The sequence below is a fragment of the Maylandia zebra genome, linkage group LG1 (genome assembly GCF_041146795.1).
Source record: "Maylandia zebra isolate NMK-2024a linkage group LG1, Mzebra_GT3a, whole genome shotgun sequence".
Classification (NCBI taxonomy): domain Eukaryota; kingdom Metazoa; phylum Chordata; class Actinopteri; order Cichliformes; family Cichlidae; genus Maylandia; species Maylandia zebra.
The window spans coordinates 18,037,989-18,056,888 of record NC_135167.1 but is presented as its reverse complement, the minus strand read 5'-3'; the positions used below and the strand labels follow the sequence as shown (position 1 = coordinate 18,056,888).

Here is an 18,900-nt window from a genome sequence, read left to right as displayed (position 1 = left end):
ATTCTCTTAAATCAAACGCAATGAAAATGAAGTGTGGGGTGGTTTGATGTGTCCATAGTTGAACCACAATGATGGCTCCCCCTTGAATGGGATTTTCAAAAATCCACAGGCTCGATGTTCACAGCATCCGAAACTGTTTGCTATCGTCTTATTGCAGCCCCAAACCTCTTTCCCAATTTGTCTCCAGACATTGTTTGGCTCTTTGTAAAACATAATTGTGTCAACAGCCTCTGGAGATGAGATACCAAACCTTTCAATAAGTGCTTTGCCCAAAAGGTAAATTTGGCAGCTGAGGAGGGAGCCAACGTGCAAACAAAGCAGCAGACAGTAATTTTCCACTGTCTGTTACTATGCATATTAATGAGGTTGATGGATTAATGCCTCACTTTAGTAACAGGCCACTAGGTGAGCACTGGTTAAGTCTGTCGTGCTCCAGCGGTGCCCAGCTTATCGCATCAGAAGTTGTGGACCAGATCAGTTTTCCACGTGAGTGTCTTTGCTGTAAATGGCCCTTTCTCTCTCAGTGGAAAGCAGTTAAAACCCCACAGAAACAGTGTGATCCTGAGATAAATTGTTAAACACAAGCTCTTAAGATTTGTTGCTGATTGCCTGATGATGATGATTAAGCTGCAGGGTAGACATTTAACAGGACTGGAATGGATTTCCTTTGGTTAAGTGTGGGTGAGTGTATGTGTGCGCATACATTTGTAACAGTTGAGATGTTTTCAGGGGAATTGACCTTTTTGTCCCTGCTCGAGTATGTGTGTGCATGCAAGGTGTTTTTGTCCAAAAACTAATCACAGGCCAGATTGGCGTTCTTTTGTTTTTCCTTTTTTTGTAGGGAGGTTGGCATAACTTTGCAAATTTCCTAAAAATCTGATGACAAGATGCCTTAAAGTGAAATAATTATGACCTATGGAAATAAAAATTTCAGACACATATATTTAATTAAAAGGTTTCCCAAGTTGGATAACAGTGACTTTTTCTTTTGTTTTGTTTTTAACCTTGTTTATCTTCTTTGACCATCATTGCAATGAGTTTCAATTATTCCATTCAGCCAGTCTTTTCACTGATGTTGGTGTTATTTAAGGTTGCTTAATGAATCCTGCCACTCTTTGCCCATGTCTTTGATCAGTGTCCAGCCTCCCAGGCTCTTATCTTGGCAAACACAATGGACACGCTACCTGCTTTCATTCTTTTATTCAGAAAAGGGTTGGTTGGCTCGGCTAATGCCTTTTGGTTGTCAGTGTTCTCTCCGCTTTTATATCCAGACTTGTTCTTTAATGATTTTTGCACACAGAGACTTGTGGTTTTGGTAGTCCCACCTCTGAGCTAAATATCACTGTAAAGTGTGTCCTCCCTCTCGCTTATTGCCTCCCTATTGTCCTTTGGTTTTTGTGTGCAGGAGCTTTTTGTGTCAGCCAGGCTGAATTGGCCTGTTTACTGTGATTAAATGGGAGCAGAGGAGGTTGGTAGGCTGAGCCGTATCTGTTTTAGAGTTGAGGAGTGTTGCACTACCTTAGCTCAACACCAATCTCTACTGGGACACACAACACACACAAAAAAATGTGTAAGTATGTTTTAGTTAACGGTTCAGAATATAAAGAAGCCGAATGAGAACCAAAAGCAGGACTCCAGCAGAATGAGCAGTTGAACTGAATTTGTTGTACAGTACCATTGCCAGGATGAGCATGAGGAAGGAAACTGCTTAAGGTGGAGCGAGCAGGAAGGAGAGCGTAGCTGGCCCTTGAGCTTATGAGTGGATGTGGAAGAGGGGGCAGGGCTGGCAGGCTTGGTAGCACAAGAAAAAAACTGAACTAGAAGCTGTCCGTTGTATTTGGAACACATTGGCTAACTGCACAATGTGTGAGATAATCGAGTGAAGAGCCGGAATGTATCCAGCCGGAGGTTGATTAGTGGATCAGTGCAAGAGTGTGCAAGTGGCAGCTGGAGAGAAATCACACAAATGCCGAGCGGGAACAAGCAGGGAAACTGAGGAGAAACATAAGGAAGGGGAAAATCAGCTGCTACTCAATACATTTTTTGATTGTTTGATTAGTTGGAACATAAATGGGTATTTTTTTTTTTTCCTCCAAAACTCATTGGTAATTTTTGCTCTAACTGATGAGTACATTTGCTTTAATAATTGATCAGAAAGTCAAAACACCAGTAGAGAACTAGTACAAAAGCAAGCTAAACCTCCCCCTTGAGTCAGTTTCTTTTTATTGAAAGATGATTTAAATTGGTAATGGACTATAAAATTGGATTCAGTGTCAATTAATTTATTTTTGGGATGTGTAGATTCTCACCATTAATTCATTTAGTTAGTTTATTTAGTCATCACTCATTAGACTGTATCAACAGTCCATGTAGCGCGCAGTGACTAACGGGCTCAGGCAGACACATTGATTATATATGGTTGTTCTCCACTCCTAATTAAGGCTACCCATCAACATTTTTAACACTCAAAACTGGCTTTGGAAATCCTTCTTTGAAAACAAAAAGTCAAACTAAACTTTAAAAAAAAAAAAAAGCTTAATTACAGGCACCGCCTCATTACCACCACCCGAGAACATTTTACTTTCATTACTAAATATAGCCCTTTTTAAAAAAATGTTTAATTGCATTGTTTCTATAACATACTAAATCGTTTCATAATGCGGGGCTTTGAAAACAAGGATCAATGTGATAATGGGTTATTATAGTGTTTTTTTTTTTCTTCTTCTTTTCTTTCTTTTTTTTTTTTTTTTTTAAATATATACCTTTTTTTAAAAAAATAAAGTAAAACAAAGCCACCATGTTTCTTTCCCTCTGAAACTGCTCTGCTGTGATGTGAAGTGTTTTTCATTTGCTTAGACAACTTGTTCTCCCAAGTGTGCTGCTGCTCAATATTAATAACCTAGGTTCATACTGTATTAATGGACTGATTACAGAGGAATATGGGTCACGTATAGGATTTCCCAATGAGTAATGTGTAAGTCAAGTTTGTGGTACCATGAGTGGGGTGCGGTAGGTTTACACAAACAATGCGAGTACATCGTGTCATGCATTGCTGGCAGCCCATTAGCCTAATTAGGTGCTGCAAAATGTGGAGAGAAATGGTTGCAAAGATGGGAGAGATAAGCCAGGCCAAAATGGGTTTATAGATGGACTGTAGTAAATAGAAACATTTTTTTTTTTTTTTTTTTTTAAATCATCTGTTATGTTGCATTTTTCTTTAAGAATTTTATGTAACCACGTGTACTCTTTATATGAGCATATGTTTATATTTATGAAATATTTCTATAACTGGTCTGAAGGTCATACCAATACCTGTGTATTTTATAAATTAACTGCCAGCTGCGTGTTGCCTGACTTTGCACTGGCTCTGTACACACAGTTGTGATCTTCCTGAAAATATTGATTTATTGGTCGAGAATATGAAAGGATAGAGACTACAGTGATTTCATACTTTATTGAACCTATTATCATATGAAGAGCTGTTATCAGACTACAGAGAGACTTAAATGGCTCTGATGTGATAATGGATCATATCTCCTCATCTCTGCAGGTATTTGGCGATTATTATCACTTTCGGCATCGCACAGTGGTGAAGAGATCACTGTCGGATCACAGGGGGACGCACGTCCGTCTACTAAACGATCCCAAGGTAAGACATTTGTTTTTGGTGCTAAAGTCATGCACGCAAAGGAAGTCTGTTGGTTTCTAATGTAATGGTGACTGACTAGGTGTGAAGTGTTGAAACTGCTGCTTTATGCTAGAGCGCTCTTTGTGTGATGGATTTTTGCAGTGTTGGGGTTTATTTTTTGGCATTTTGGAAGAACTTTGTAGTGAATCGGGCTTTAGAATTGTGTTTGACCTAGTAAACCGCACTCTCTGGGCTCCTTTTAAAGCTTATAAATCCTACTTTGGATGTAGTTTTTTTTTAAAATTTATTTATTTATTTATTTTCAAATATAAAGCCATCTCTTAAAATCATTTGCTGTGGGTTGTCATCTAAAATGTCAGAAATGGGGGAACATAAACTCTTGCTAAGTTCATAAGAACATAAACAGATAAACAAATGCTTTTAAGACAAACACAAATATTACACTAGTTTTATTTCCATACACAAACCTAAATAATGGCACTGGTGCTTTTGTTTGTTTGTTTTTTAATAAGATTAGTGCCTTGTGTGGGCTCACCAACCATTTTGTTAGGTACATCTCTTCAACTGCTTGTTCATACAAATACCTAATCAGAAAGTCCAATGGCAACAACTCGGTGCATTTAGTCATGTCGGTACGATCAAGACAAAGGTTAAACTGAGCGTCATAATGAGGGAGAAAATTCATTTAAGTGACTTTTGGATCATTGTTGGTGTCAGTCAGGCCAGTCTGACTATTTCAGAAAGGCTGGGATTTTCCCACACAACCGAAAGAGAATCACATCTGCTGGCGTGAACAAACTGTGCTTTGGTGTCAATTTCGGTTGGTTTTGCACATTGATTTTGTCTAACCTCAGAAACGTTTCCAGCAACCTTGTTGAAACGATGCTATGAAGAATTAAAGCAGTTCCGTAGGCAAACCACTGTGTACCAAATAAAGTAGCTGTTCAGTGTACATGGGCTGGGATAATGGGGAAGAAACGTGTTTAACATATTGAACAATTAGGTTGATAAAACGGATGACAACCCCATTATGTTGTGCAGGCAGATTTTCTTGCATTTTATTACCATATGTTCAATATTAAAGTCATTCTGTTTTTATTGTTTGGCATTGTAATAATAATCTAACTTAAAAAAAATGTAAGAGATCTTTATTCTGGTTCTGGTTTGTCAGTCCAAACAATTTCCTCCCCCCCCCCCCCCCCCCCCTTTTTTTTTTTTTTCTCCCTCATTTACTCAAGGGCTTGGAAGGTGAACATGCACTTCTCTATCGACCTGATTCTTCCTCCTCCTTAACTGATGTAATTTGTAAATTCACATGTCTGTGTTTTCTTGCTTTTTTTGTAGGAGTTTGAGGTTAGTGTGAAAATGAGTCAGTGTCCTACCCCCCACTGGAAGGGACAAAGGGAAGGGTGTGAAATTAGCATTCATGGCTTTGGGAAAGCAAGTGAGAAAGAGAATGTTTGAAGGATTGTTTTTAATGCTTCTAAATAAAAGAAAATCGTTCATTTTGAAAATAGACACTTAAAACTAGAGATGGACCAATCCAATATTACGTATCAGTCCGATACTGACCTAAATTACTGGATCGGATATCGGAGAGAAATAAAAAATGTAATCTGATCCGAAGTATCACAAAATCACCTCACAAAACACGTTACTTGGCGTATCCCAGATCGGTGCATCGGAGCAGTAAGTGTCACGTGATAGAGCGGCTGTTGGCGGTCTGTTGGAGCATTTGGAGCCTCGCTACATGCTTCCTAACCGCGGCAATTCATCTTGGCGAAAACGGTCCCAGAGAAGTAAAGCAAGTGTGTAAGTTCATCCCTGAATGTTTGCATAGTATTTCCACGTTAAGCTTAACAACTGATATATTGAGCCACAGCTAGACTGGCCATTGGAGTTCCATATTGAGGTGAAAAGGAAGCGATTTGTCCCGTACTTCAGCTAGAATTAAGACACAAAGCTGGAGTTATTCTGTCTTTGCTGTGCAGTTGCATCTACTTCTCTCATTCACTCCTCCTTCCTCTCCTGTTATTACTTCAAACATGAAACTGATCAATGATCAGCTGATCGGCTCTTCTGCCGCAAGTCCCGTCTCTTGTTTGTTTATCACAAACAAGAGACGTTTATCACCCATTTTGCACCAGAAAGAGTAGAACAGCGTATAAACAACAGCAGCATGTTTAAGCTTGATAAGCTGTTAGAATGTATTTAATATTACTTTCTAGTATCAGCTGATGTTTGCTGGAGCCACAGCTGTAAAAGCTGCTGGTCATGACATCGGTTTGGATATGAGAGGGAAACATGAAGATGAAACCAGGAGATGTCCTTACTGAATCATCAGAGCTGAACAGGTGATGGAGAAACAGGTTTACCTTTTAGGTGACATGAATGAGTTGAAGGGAAGTTATGAACTGTTTCTGAGAGACAAATAACAGCAGGATCCTTTTCTACATAGCTGACGGCTGGTAACTGTGCAGGGGCGGGTCTAGCAAAGTTTTGTCGGGGACCAGTTTGGGCATTAACAGAGAAAGGGGGGCACAAATAAATATTTTTCTTTATGTCATTTAAAAACTTAATAAATAAATAATTATCTGAATCTTACAACAAAAGTGGCCAACTGATTAAATGTATAGAAATCCATTATTGTATATAGTAACTAATAAGTCTAATATACACCCTAGTAAGCTATAGTACTTTTTCCTGAGATGTTGAATCTATTTAAATATTGTAGAAAAATAATTGATTTCTGTGCATTTGTTTTACACTTGCATTAAATTAAAGTTGATTACATCCATTGTTAGCCCTGCGACAAACTGGCGACCTGTCCAGGGTGTACCCCGCCTCTCGCCCTATGACAGCTGGGATAGGCTCCAGCGACCCTGAAAAGGATAAGCGGAAGCGAATGGATGGATGGATACATCCATTAAGGGCGGGGGTGGTTCCCTAATATTTTTGCTGGGAGTTGGCAACCCTATTAGTTAGGTTGCTTAATATTTCCACTAAGTACTCTTTAAAATACCAGAATAGGGAGGACGGTGTAGGTTTAAATTTATTAGATTGATCAGTGTTGCTGAACTATAAAATGTTTTGGGTAGAGTGTATTTTTTGCATACAGGTATAACAGAATAGCTTCAATCTCTTGTTTTTTTTTTTTTTAAACTCGAGTATGAACTTATACAAAATGCAGCAAGATATTTATAAAAAACTGTTTTATTGATTGCTAAATGCGCTATATCGGATTCATATCGATATCTGCAGATATCCAAATTTATGATATCGGTATCGGACATTAAAAAGTGGTATCGTGCCATCTCTACTTAAAACCAAATCAATATAAAAAAAAATAAATAAATACAAAAACTCGTCAAACATGGCAGCTTTGTAGTAAACTTTCTTTTTGTCTGTATCTGCTAACTACTAAAGTTGCTAAATTACTGACCCCATAAGCATAAATGCAAACATCAACTAGTGTACCAATCAATTTGGATTATAGATATATGACATGCCTCAACTTCACATGTAGCTAAAGCAGCAGGTTATTGTGCGACATGCTGGGGTGACCATCCGAAGCCAGTTTCAGTGTCTGGCCTGAGGGGTGCATAAAAAGGGAGCCGGAACTGAACCACCAACCCTGTAATTAATGAGCGACCCATTTTACCTCCTGAGATAATCCTTAGAGCTGTAATAATTGCTTAATTAATGGATCAAAGCTCAGCTCAGTGGGTTTCCTATAGTATTTTATGTTAATTTTTTTGCCCCGTTGTTGTGTAATCTTTGAAGGAGCTGGAAATGACCTTCTGTTTTTGTGACAGGAGAGTTTAGGGTGACTTTCAGACCGAATCACATGCAGGAATCAAGAGTTGAATCATAACTTCCAGCTGATTGCAGTGGATTCTAAATTATGCAGAAAAGGAAAAAAACTATAATATTATATAGAATATAATATTATACTTGCATATATTTTATTCTATTCATTTAAACGCTGATGGGTTTTTGTTTGTTTGTTTGTTTTTTCTCCCTGACACTGGATCACAGTGATCTGTGTGCACTGGGTTTCACTGAAAAAAACTGACTAAAAAAACATGATACATAACTGTGAATAATACTACTTTTATAATCTGGCTCCAGCTTCTCAACACTGTTCCTGTCCTCGTAAGTTGTATGAAAGCAAAGAGGAGCTTTTTTTTACAAGTCTCTGGAAACGATATAAATGTATTTGCATTTAAATTGTGTCCTGTCTATTCTGTAAACCTCGAAATTTAATGCCCGCTACTGTAATCTCGACAGGTGCATCTGCAGAATCATTATGTGCATCAAAACTACTCCTGCCTTGGAAGAAATGAAATGAAATCTGCCTTGAAGTATCTCTGGCCACACACTGCATCTCTGCAGTACAGGTGCACACTGGGAGTAGAACAACTTCTGCTGGGTTTGTTTGCGTACATGTTAGAAGTGGTCCACCTCCCTCTTTGGGATTTCCTTTAACGCTGGTGTTCCATTTCCTGTTTTTGAATCCTTTTTTCCCCCACAGCAACTCAGAGAAAGTGGAGCCTTACAGTTTCATGTCCTCCAGTCTAGTTCACGATGGTCAGATTAGTATTCATGAGTTTATTTTATCAGTAGAGCTTTGCACAATTATCATTAACTTGCAAACGTATTAGTATTGCTACACATTTTAAACTTTCCTGTAATGAATAGTTTGATTAGAGCTTGAAAACCGGCAGGTCAGACTTGCATTTGCATCAGCCCAAGTGTTTTTCCATAAAATATTGCAGAAATGCTTCAAATAAAAGGAATTTTAAATCTTAGCAAGGCCCTCTGCAGCTTTTAAACTGATTGAGATGAAGCCTGAACAAAAGGCTCAGTAAACTCTCTTTGAAGAGCATCTAATTACTTACAAAAGCACCTGGACCTATGCCAGATCTCATAGAATGACGACGGAGCTGAGAGCACTGTTAATAGGGTCTGTTCAAGATTTAAAGCTTGGGTCTATCTACTACCTCCACGACTTCAGCTTTCCCGTTTTATGCCGTCTGTGCTTTTCCTTTTGGTTTGTTTGGGAAGTTTACTTCTATTCAACAAAATAATGAAATGAAGAAAAAGAAGATGCGCGCATACACAGAGCACTGTAAGCTGGATTTGCTGTAATAGGTTTGGCTGGTTGAGGCTTTTTATGTCAAGAATAATAACAGCTCTGTAAACATAAATGACATTGTGACTGAGGTGTGATACGAATGGCACTCTACTGTATTCCTTTACAGGAATGATTCCTCATTTGAGGCTCCAACTTGGTCCCTGTGGGAGGATGCTGTGTTTGTATAATGAAGGGCAAAGCAGTGGTTGGGTAAGATGGGAAGGGTGGGGAGCCTATGTGTTGCAGAGATAGGACTCTCCACCTAAACATGAGCCAAGGCAGTCTGTTTGTAAACATTAGTTGTGCGTTGGCCGGTCTGGGCGTATGAGATAGACAGTTTTTAATTTTCAAAGCCTGCTTTTAATAAAAGTGCCCATTTGACAACTTCATAGATACTTTGTGTTCTGTCACAGACTATTGAAGGTTTTCAAAAGACTCTTTTTAAAAGGTAGAAAGTGGAAATGCTTGCTACACTCCAGGAAAAAGTAGGAATCTGTTCAAGTTTGGTTTTGAAAAAGTATATAACTTACACCATTTCTGTTCACTGTTTACTTAAGTATGGAGATGCTCAATTTATAGAAAAGACACGCTATTAAAAATGATTGGTAAATAATGTAAGGTGTCAGCGGGGAGATGCATTTCTAAAACTCTGCATCCTCATTGTGTGCATAGTTTATGGACACGCCTGGGCCACTAATCTCTGCTGTCAGTTCCTTGTGACTAGAACTAAAGTACTCCTCTCTAATACATTAATTAGTGGAAAATTATGTCTTTGTTCAGTTTGATGGACATTTCCAAGAACTGTGTGTGACATTAAGATGACTGACTGCACAAATTAGCTGGAAATAACTGGTGTCACTGAGATGCCTGAAGCTGAAAGGAGCAGGAACTGTAACGACTGCAGGGAAGCTATTCTGCATGTTTGCTGGAAGTCGAGTGTGTATGACTTGGCAGTCATCTATTATGACTAACATAGGAAAGATTAACCCTGTGTTTTAACCAAACTTAACAGCTAATGGGACAAGTACTGATTTCTAAACTGCAGTGGCTGCTGTTTGTATCAAACATAGTGTTTTCTTTTAGTCATGCAAAGATGAAAAAGACCCTAAAAGGATCATTAATTTTATATTGGTTTTAATGTATAGAGTGTGATAAAGGTGGCATGCCTTCTCTGGCATGCCAGATATTGCTTTTGCATGGTTTTGTGTATGTGAATAGCTTTCAAGGGCACCAAAGGCATACACTTGAACTATGACTTGCATTAATTGATGAGATTAGATCTAGTAGTATACACTCCACACACCATGTTTATAGTGAAAATCCTCTGTTGCAAATTTTAGAATTTCCTGTGTTGCATCAGACTTTGCAAACATTTTCTGTCTTCCAAGAATCTTGATCTGTTTGAAGAGAATCATTGTGGAAATGTTGCACAACAACCACCGACCCTGCATAGGTGTGAAACCAAGATTAAGGTGTGATAAAAACATTGCAGAAAACGAAGAAGGGAAAGTCACATAGAACCACGTGATGACGCAGGAGAAAATGTCTTTTTTTTTTTTTTTTTTTTTATGACTGAAAATTACAAATTGGTCACGATGTACAACTGACTGTAGACATCCTTTTTTGTCAGTTGTGCCCTTTTCCTTAGGAAGCCAATATTAGAGTGACTGAGAGACATTGCATATCATCAGCTGGCTTTATTTCTCTAAACTGTACTGTTATCTGCCCTTTTTGGAGTAATTAGGGTACTTGTTAAATCTCCTGCCTAGAGATGAGCAGTTTATTTGCTTCTAGACATCTTTTTTTTTTTTTTTTTTTTAAGGCTTCAAACCAACCCAACACTAGACTAACACAAAAAACAAAAGCAAGACAGTTCTCTAACCTAAGGTCAAAAACGGTATAAAACCAAATATCTACTAACTGCTACTAAGTCAAATTACAAGCATTAGCCAATAGCTCATATCAATAGGCAACTTCTAGTACTTCTTCTCTCTCAGGGCAAAACTAAATGTTGGCTCTTTGTTGTGAGAGAGAGAGAAGAGATGGTTGTCAGGTGGACTTTACAAAGCTGCTAACTCTGCATAGCTTGGATTGAGGAGAGATCAGCATCAAGTGTTAGCAAATAGCACACATGATACAGGCAGGGATGGCTCCTGAATTTTTACATAGGGGTGGCCAAATGGGGGCCACTAAAAAGTACAGTTTGTTTGTTTTGTTTTGGGTTTTTTTTCTATGTCTAAGTTCTTTGGATGCATCTGGGCAACTCAAGGTTCAGTATCTTGCCTGAGGATACTTTAACATTCAGAACTACCAACCCTCCAGTTTGCAGACAATCCCCTCGACCCCCTGAGCCACAGCTGCCCTGGACATAACCTGCTGTGTGAGTCTTGCAAAATGAATGGTTCGTTTGATTGGCTTCTTTTTTTTAGATTTGATAGAATTTGATTCAGTGCTGAGAAGCAATATTTACCGTATTTCCCGGACTACAAAGCGCACCTGAATATTAGCCGCACAAGCTAAAATCAGGGGAAAATCCTGTTTTGTACATACATTAGCCGCACCTGACTAAAAGCCGCAGGTGTTTCAATGTTGACTTATCATATGTAAGAGAATATGCACAAAGCGAATTGTCAGGAAAGAGATGGCTGTTTGGAGACATCACTTTTATTAATATTTTGAAAAACAAGTTATGGGTACATATTTGCATAACTTTTTAGGTATATGTACAAGTAGCGGTAATTACAAGTAGGAAACATGTACTGTGCTTCATAAATGAGTAACAAATGTAGTACATAGCAATAACCTGCAGCACACCAGAAAAATAGATTCGGCCTACCTTTTAGGCTCAGGTGCAACGACACGGCTTTAACAAGAAGAAAAGTCAGTCATTCACCACCATCTTTCTCTTCTTCCTGCGCACTAAAACCACCAAAGTCCTCTTCTCCAGTGTCGGATACGAACAGGCTCAGGGTGGCTTCGTCATCCACTCTCCGCTTCTTTCCTTCGTTGTCACTTTCAAAACCAAACAAATCCTCGTTGTCAGTGTCAGAGTCGAACACCCTCAGAAGGGCCGTGGCAGCGTCCTCCTCTCCATCATGCAGCAGTCCAGCCCTTTGAAATCCGTTGGTGATCGTGGATGTTTTCACACTTTTCCACGCTGTCAGATTCCACTGGTAGAGTTGAGCATAACTTGCTTTTCGCAAGTTTACCGCCGCTCGTCATCCACGCCTCCCGCTGAACACATAGCGCTACTTTGAAGTTTGTTTTTCGCGCTACTTGTACGGCACTATGTTGCCTGACGGATGGACATGTGACCAACATACCACTCTTGAACCCCGATACTGTGTGTCTGATCACATGCCCTTCCGCCAGGCAACGTAGTGCTGTACAACAGCGGAACAAACAAAACAAATCGTCTTACGATGTGACAAAAATCATGGACAATCCATAGAAAAGCCGCACCTGACTAAAAGCCGCAGGGTTCAAAGCTGGTGCAAAAAGTAGCGGCTTATAGCCCGACAATTACGGTAATATACTTTATTATGTTGTCTCTGTGTAGAACATGACATTTGCTGTTAAGATATAAATATCAGTCTTGGAGAGAGAGAATCATGGTAACCTTTTAGTCTGAGATGTTGCACCACCTTGATCTCACTTCAAGAGAATTGAAAATGGAAAGGAAGTAAGCGTAGACATTTATTTTTCTGTGTATGGTAACACTTTTTTTTTTTTTTTTTTTGTAATAAATATGCGTGCTTATTTTCAATCTGGTGTAAACTGCCACAGTAACACTTCACCCCCGTTGACCCCGGATGAATCTGGATGTTAACATTTCCGCTTGAATAGATTGACCTCACGTACATACCTTAAGTGAAATACCTCCCTTTTGTCACTTTTTGAACTGGCATTGCTTCAGTGTAGCTGTTGAAGTGACCTTCATTTACTTCTTGCTTCTCTCAGCCTTGTGTCTCTAGTGATCTGTAGAGGCGGGGAGAGGGGTGTGCTGCGATTTAGTCGTCCTTCAAATCAGGTGCTCGTCCTTGCAGCAGGCACTTCTCTGTCTTCCTCCTCTGACACATTTTTCCCCCTCTCCTGTTCCCGTGTAACCAGCCGTTTTGCAGTACAGCAAGAACAATTCTGCAGAGGGTGTAAAAAGGCAGGCTTATATTCACTGTATTCTGCTTCTGTCAACAATTCCTGATAGAGCTCCCATGTTTTGAAAACCCAGTGCAGACTTGGTTACTGTTCTGTTTGGCGTTGGCTCAAAATCTGCCTCCGTTTGTCTGTTGTTGGTTTGCATACTTGTCTAGGTGCACCCACAAGCAAAGTGAGACAGAAATTTTTAATTAGTCCTGAGCTGCTCTGGAATTCAGTGAGTCTCATTAGTGAGGAGTCCATAGTGCTCCTGTGCCTCTAATCTCACCATGTCTGCTGTTGTCCTGCTGAGGACTCTCTATTAATTTATGTGACATGGTGACACTCGTGGCCAGTTCATTTAAATTTCTTGTACTGTTTTCTGAGTGTGGTTAAAATGTTTTTTATTTTATTTTTCAAGAATCACCATTGTTAAACTCCTAATGTGTCCTTTCTCTGTTTAGGTGACCTGGGCAGAGCAACAGGTGGTAAAACAGAGGAAAAAGAGGGATGTTTTTGAAGAGCCTTTAGATCCCAAGTTCAGAGACCAGTGGTACCTGGTAAGTATAAACAAGAGGCCATGGGTTTTTTCCTTTTCTTTTTCTGTCTGTCTTTGAAAAATAAAATAAGAATTCTGTGCTGCAGCCTAGTAGAGCTTTTTATCTGTCTAAAGTCAATATAGGTAATTACATTTAGAGCTGTGATATTTCCTCAGGGTCTGAAAATAAACCTGTATGAATCCAATATACTTTTTGTGTGTGTTTTCGGGGAGGGTGCTGTTTGTCTGGCTTGTTTGTAGAACAAGACACTCTAGTGTGACTTTACCTAAAGGACTCAGCTTTAACAATAGCATACTTTCGTACACCGAGCTCCCCTCAGCTCTGAATGGCATGTTTCTTGAAATTGATGGTTTACTTTGGTCCATAAACGGCACAGCAACAAGGAGCAAAAAGCGGAGTGAGAGAGGGGTGATTCATCTCGAAGTGCGCTTGTTTTCAGTCGATTGATTTTCACATTCGACTTGAAGAATGCCACTGATACACTGGCCTGTTAAAAGCAGCAGTAACAACTCTGGAGATTTTCTGTTCAGCCTCACTCTTCCTGCAATTACTGTGAGGTTGCTTGAGGCAGAAGATTATTCATGGTGATGCAAAGCACGCTTGTTTCACCACTTGTTCAAAATGTCTTCGCTTTAACGCACTCTGTTCTCCACTGTGCTTGAACATTTAGTGGCACTTTGATAAGTAAATGTGCCAAGTTCACAGCATTTAAGAGTTGAACTGTTTAGTAAAAACCTGTCTGTGATACATGTAGATATGTTTTATGTGAAAGTTGGGGGAGTGCTTTTAGTGTCTTTCGAGGGCTGCAGCTAATGATTCTAATCATTCCTTTTGTCCAGCTAATCCACTGGAGAGCACAGAAGAGGATTATACTTCTGTCTGTTTCAGCCTTGCAGAAATAAAATGAAGAAAATAAGTAAATGGTTGTCATTATGCAAAATGCATTGGGTGGATTTGAATAATATTGGTGATACTCAATTGTCCAAAGAGGTCGTGAGCATCAGTAATGTGCTGCTCTTCTCTCAATGCACTAAATAAGTCTGATTCTCATTAAAACTGAACCAGACTGACCACAGGAGGGTGTGCGTGGGTCTGTTGGCAGGGTTTCCAGCATCTGCGGTTACAATGAATATTTAATAATGCTTATATTTATCAAGGAGGGAAAAAAGTCCGATTAGACTCATTTTTGTACAATTGATAAATCATGGGCAGATCTCATGCTCAGCTCTACATTTGCTCGAAATATTCTAAGATTAAGAGAGATGGGAAAGATTTGGTGAACAATATCCAAAGTGAAACCTTGGACATGCCTCTCAGATTTATTATTCAGCAAGTGTGTCAGCCACAAAAGACCTTTCCAGTCTGAATCAGCATTGCAGATCGCAGCGTTTACGTTTTAATTTATTTTCCTGTCGATGGTTTAAAGGTGTCAATGGCAGTACAAGCTTGAGGAATAAAAATAATTCTGTCTGGTATACTGCACTCACAAGGGCTTGAAATTTTAAGAGGAAAATACAGTAAACGCTACACTAGACACATTATATTTTAATGATGCACTTTGAAAATAAAAAGGGCTTTGAAGTAGTTGAAAGCAAGACGTGGCTTTTGACCAAAGGTCAAGCTGAATGTTGAAAGCCCATCAAAAAGCATACTGAATGATCATTGCTATTTTCCACTTCACTATATCTCTGGCTTACCAGATATTAATAAAACATGGTTTAAAACAAAAAACAACTTTGCAAAAAGCTCAGCCTTCACCTAAACATGTTAAATTGCTCTTATTTTATTAATTTGTTTTTATTAAAGGTGTCCTTTTCACATCTGGTTAAAACTGATTGTCATCCCACTGATATTTTTCTCATGGCTAAATTCTGTGTATTTCATTGCTCTCTGCCCCTCAGTACAACAGCAACCGCCATGACTTGAATGCTAAAGTTGCATGGCAGTTGGGCTACACAGGCAAAGGTGTGGTGGTGTCAATCTTGGATGATGGAATCGAGAAGAACCATCCTGACCTGATGCAGAACTATGTGAGTAGCACTTCCTGAGTAGCACCTGCTAAGGTTTTGTTTTTTTTTTCCATTCTACTTGTACAATTACAATAGAGGGCTATTCTAAGGATTTTCAAATTAATTCTGCAGTGGTGCCGTGCTTTTATTTTTCTGTAGTAACGTTTCTAACACTTACATGCTTTTTAAGTTCATAAAAATGTCAGTAAACAATCTGTCCTTTCTAAGGACCCGGATGCCAGCTACGATGTGAACGATGGTGATCCAGATCCCCAGCCTCGATACACACAGCTTAATGACAACAGGTAAAACTCTACTCGGATAAGAACTTAATTTACTCTTGGCCTTCCCTGAAACCACCCTCTTGTTCTTCTTTGTCAAGATAAAACTGAACTTGTTTATTAATTTGTCCACCTCCCTGTGTAATAGCTCACAACTGAAATCTAGATAAGTCTGCAGCTGTTTCCCATCCTCTGCTAAGCCTGGAGGCATAAATTCTGAGGGCAGATACAATTAAATGTAAAAGGCTGTAGGTTTTGTTTTATTAAACAGCTTCTTTATTTTTCCCCTCTCTCTCGCTTTTTGGTATTTATGATATTTGATATTTCCGAAAATGTGCCGCTGCCTTCTAAAGTAAACCTTACTCCTGTCATATCCACAACATAAGTCTCTGAATTGATTTGGCCTTTAAAAGTCGAGCGTTTCTTTAGCCCAGATAAATCTGCAGGAGGATTAAGGTAGTGTGCGAAGAAAACTACTTTCTTGCAGTGGCATCTGCAGATGGCATTAGGAGTTGTTTACCATCACAGTGACGTCTTGCAGAGAATTGATTGAATTAAGTTCATCAGCATTAATGAAACAGCAAAGCTCTTAGCTCTGGAGGGTCTCTGCTTGCTTCTCTTCATTCTCAGTGCCTGCCTTCTTTCTGGGTTTAATTTCTGATTTGCTGTAATCTGCTGCTTGTGGGCCACTGGCCTGAGAGGCTTTTTTAACTTGAGGCTCACCATGATTACTGGTGAGAAGATTATACTTGGGCATGGATGAAAACGCAACAGGGCCCTGGAGCAGGCACCATCAGTATGGAGGCCAGAGGGATACAATCAGAGTGGCAGCATGGCCCAAACATATTGAAACTATGCTAATGCTGAATCAGCACCTTAAAGGCTTTGTCGAACATACAGGGGTTTGGGGCTGATTGTAGTAGTTAATTGCTTTCAAATGAAACATAGTTCACCATAATTTAAAGCAGAAACACAAACAGTTATCAGCAAACGCTTGGAACGGTGAGACAATGCAAACAGTATGTGCCATGCTTTCTGATTTAGCTCAGTTAAGTGTTTTTAACAGCGACATCAAGATTTTCTTGTGAAAGAATGTGGAAAAACATCCCTCTGGTGCGGCTCCATATATCCAAAATCTATGCCAAGGCACGCTTAAGCTCTTCTAGCTGCTCGTAGTGGCCCAGAGCCCAGCTAAGACACTTACTATTGATGTTTACTTCATTTTTGGTTGCACCTCTTTCCAACCCTCGCTCACCTCGGCCCTTATCTCCTGCCACCCAGCTCCCTGTGTCTGTCTTATTGCTGGAACAATTGAGTGTGTCTGTGTGTGTCTGTGTCTGCATGATGTGTGTTTGCCTGTTATCCTTGCTCTACTGTGAGGTTGGTGCAGATGCATGTGTAAACAGCCTGTGGGCAGGCATGAAACTGCGTAACGTTGTGTTAAACTGTAAGTGTCTGTTCCCTGCAGAAAGCTCAACTCTGTTCACCTACATAAGGCAGTCTTTCTCTCGCAGCATACAAGCAGCAATAAGGACCATTCACCGTCATGTTTATCTAAAACACCATGTGATCTAGAGGTTTCTTTTTCCAAGGTTTCTCTCAGTTCTATCAGAACGGTTTCCAAATCTGCATTTCTTGATTAATGTTAAACTGACAGTCTACAGGGATACTTAAAAAAATAAATAAATTTGAGCCTGTGAGCTTTTAGTGCTGCTGTAGCACAAAAACCATAGTCATGATTATTTTGCTCAATAGTTGGAATCTCAGTAATTTAGCAGAATTATTCATTAACTTAATAAACATGCAGCAGGGAATTTCCTTGAACTTTATATATAATTCATATGGAAGAAAATTGTGATAGGGGACACAGGGTGTCCAGTTGGCACTCGATCCCAGACTGGTGTTTTTGAATAAAAAGCACTGTTACAGCACTGCCTTGCCTTAGGTAGCTGCTACAAACTGGAGCAGACATGTACAGTAGCCACGGGGAGAGTGACTGAGAGCAAAAGCCAATAACTAACTGACACATTGGTTTTCAGTAGAGTGTGACCAACCAGCTGAGAGATCCTTAAATTCTCGGCAGCTACGAGCCTTTCACAGAATCTCCACCACAAATCTTGCTGCTACTATCTTACTGTTTATGACTCAAGCTTAACTAAACTGAATTTAGGCTTTTTGTTGGGTGAAAGTGTGCTTCATGTATGACACAAGTTGATATGAATGCTTTGTTAATAGCCCATCTGTATCCGTACACAGGACTGACTAAACATGTGACCTCAAAAGAATTCACTGCACAGCAATGGATAAAACGCCTGCTAACAGTAACCTTGTGAATACTTTTCCAGACCTTACGTTGATCTCTCAGGACAATTTACCTCACATTCCTTACTTCACTTTCCTCTGCAAACATAAGCAGACACTTTGACCTGTGGGTCTGATTGTTTGTTAACTGGTAAACCATCAATAGACTAAAGAATGAACAGAGAAGGTGGTTGTTCAGAGACCAGCCAGCGAGTATTCCTCGAGTTTGAGGACGACAATATCATGTCTGAGTGAAGCAGTTTAGGTTTTAGACAAAGCTGATTGTTCTGCCAGCTGTGGGTCTGAATACTGATTGTGTGTTGGCCTTGGGCCTGCAGCCAGCTGTAGTTGCTGTAACCCAAGTCAGTCCTTGTGCCTCGAGTCTGCCATAGGGCTTGTTCCTGCTGTAATCGGAACAGAGCTTTGTTGAAACTGCTCTTTGTTCACCATCATTTTTTTGTTAGAAACAAAGAATCCAGTTATTGAACAGTGTATCACATACAAAAGGTGTTTCAGCGTTTCTATGGAGTTTTTTTTTTTTTTCCTTTTCCAGGAAAAGGGAGATTTTATGGCAGCTCAGCAGAGAATGATAATTAAAGGTCTTTATTTATTTATTTATTTATTTAGGAGAATGTTTTCATACTGTAACTGCTAATGATTGTAATTGCTAATTTAAGCAGCATAGCTATAAACCCACCAGTCAAAAAGTAAAGTTGGTAAAGTGGGAGGCATTTAATGACATTAATGTATACAGAAATCAGATTTAATTGTCCACATGATGATGGATAACGGTGCTTTTATTTCTGTTTTCTTTGTACTGTATTCCATA

General features: G+C 39.4%; 1 protein-coding gene across 4 annotated transcripts in view; it reads left to right on the top strand.

Annotated features, from left to right (window-relative positions):
- The window catches only part of furina (furin (paired basic amino acid cleaving enzyme) a), an 84,626-nt gene that overhangs the window by 38,966 nt on the left and 26,760 nt on the right, over positions 1-18,900 (top strand). For all 4 annotated transcript variants that reach the window (XM_076882760.1, XM_076882763.1, XM_076882762.1 and 1 more), the window contains exons 3-6: positions 3,551-3,649; positions 13,385-13,480; positions 15,382-15,510; positions 15,718-15,794. In XM_076882760.1, coding sequence (XP_076738875.1) covers positions 3,551-3,649; positions 13,385-13,480; positions 15,382-15,510; positions 15,718-15,794 — 401 coding nt within the window. The remainder of the gene's footprint in view (positions 1-3,550; positions 3,650-13,384; positions 13,481-15,381; positions 15,511-15,717; positions 15,795-18,900) is intronic.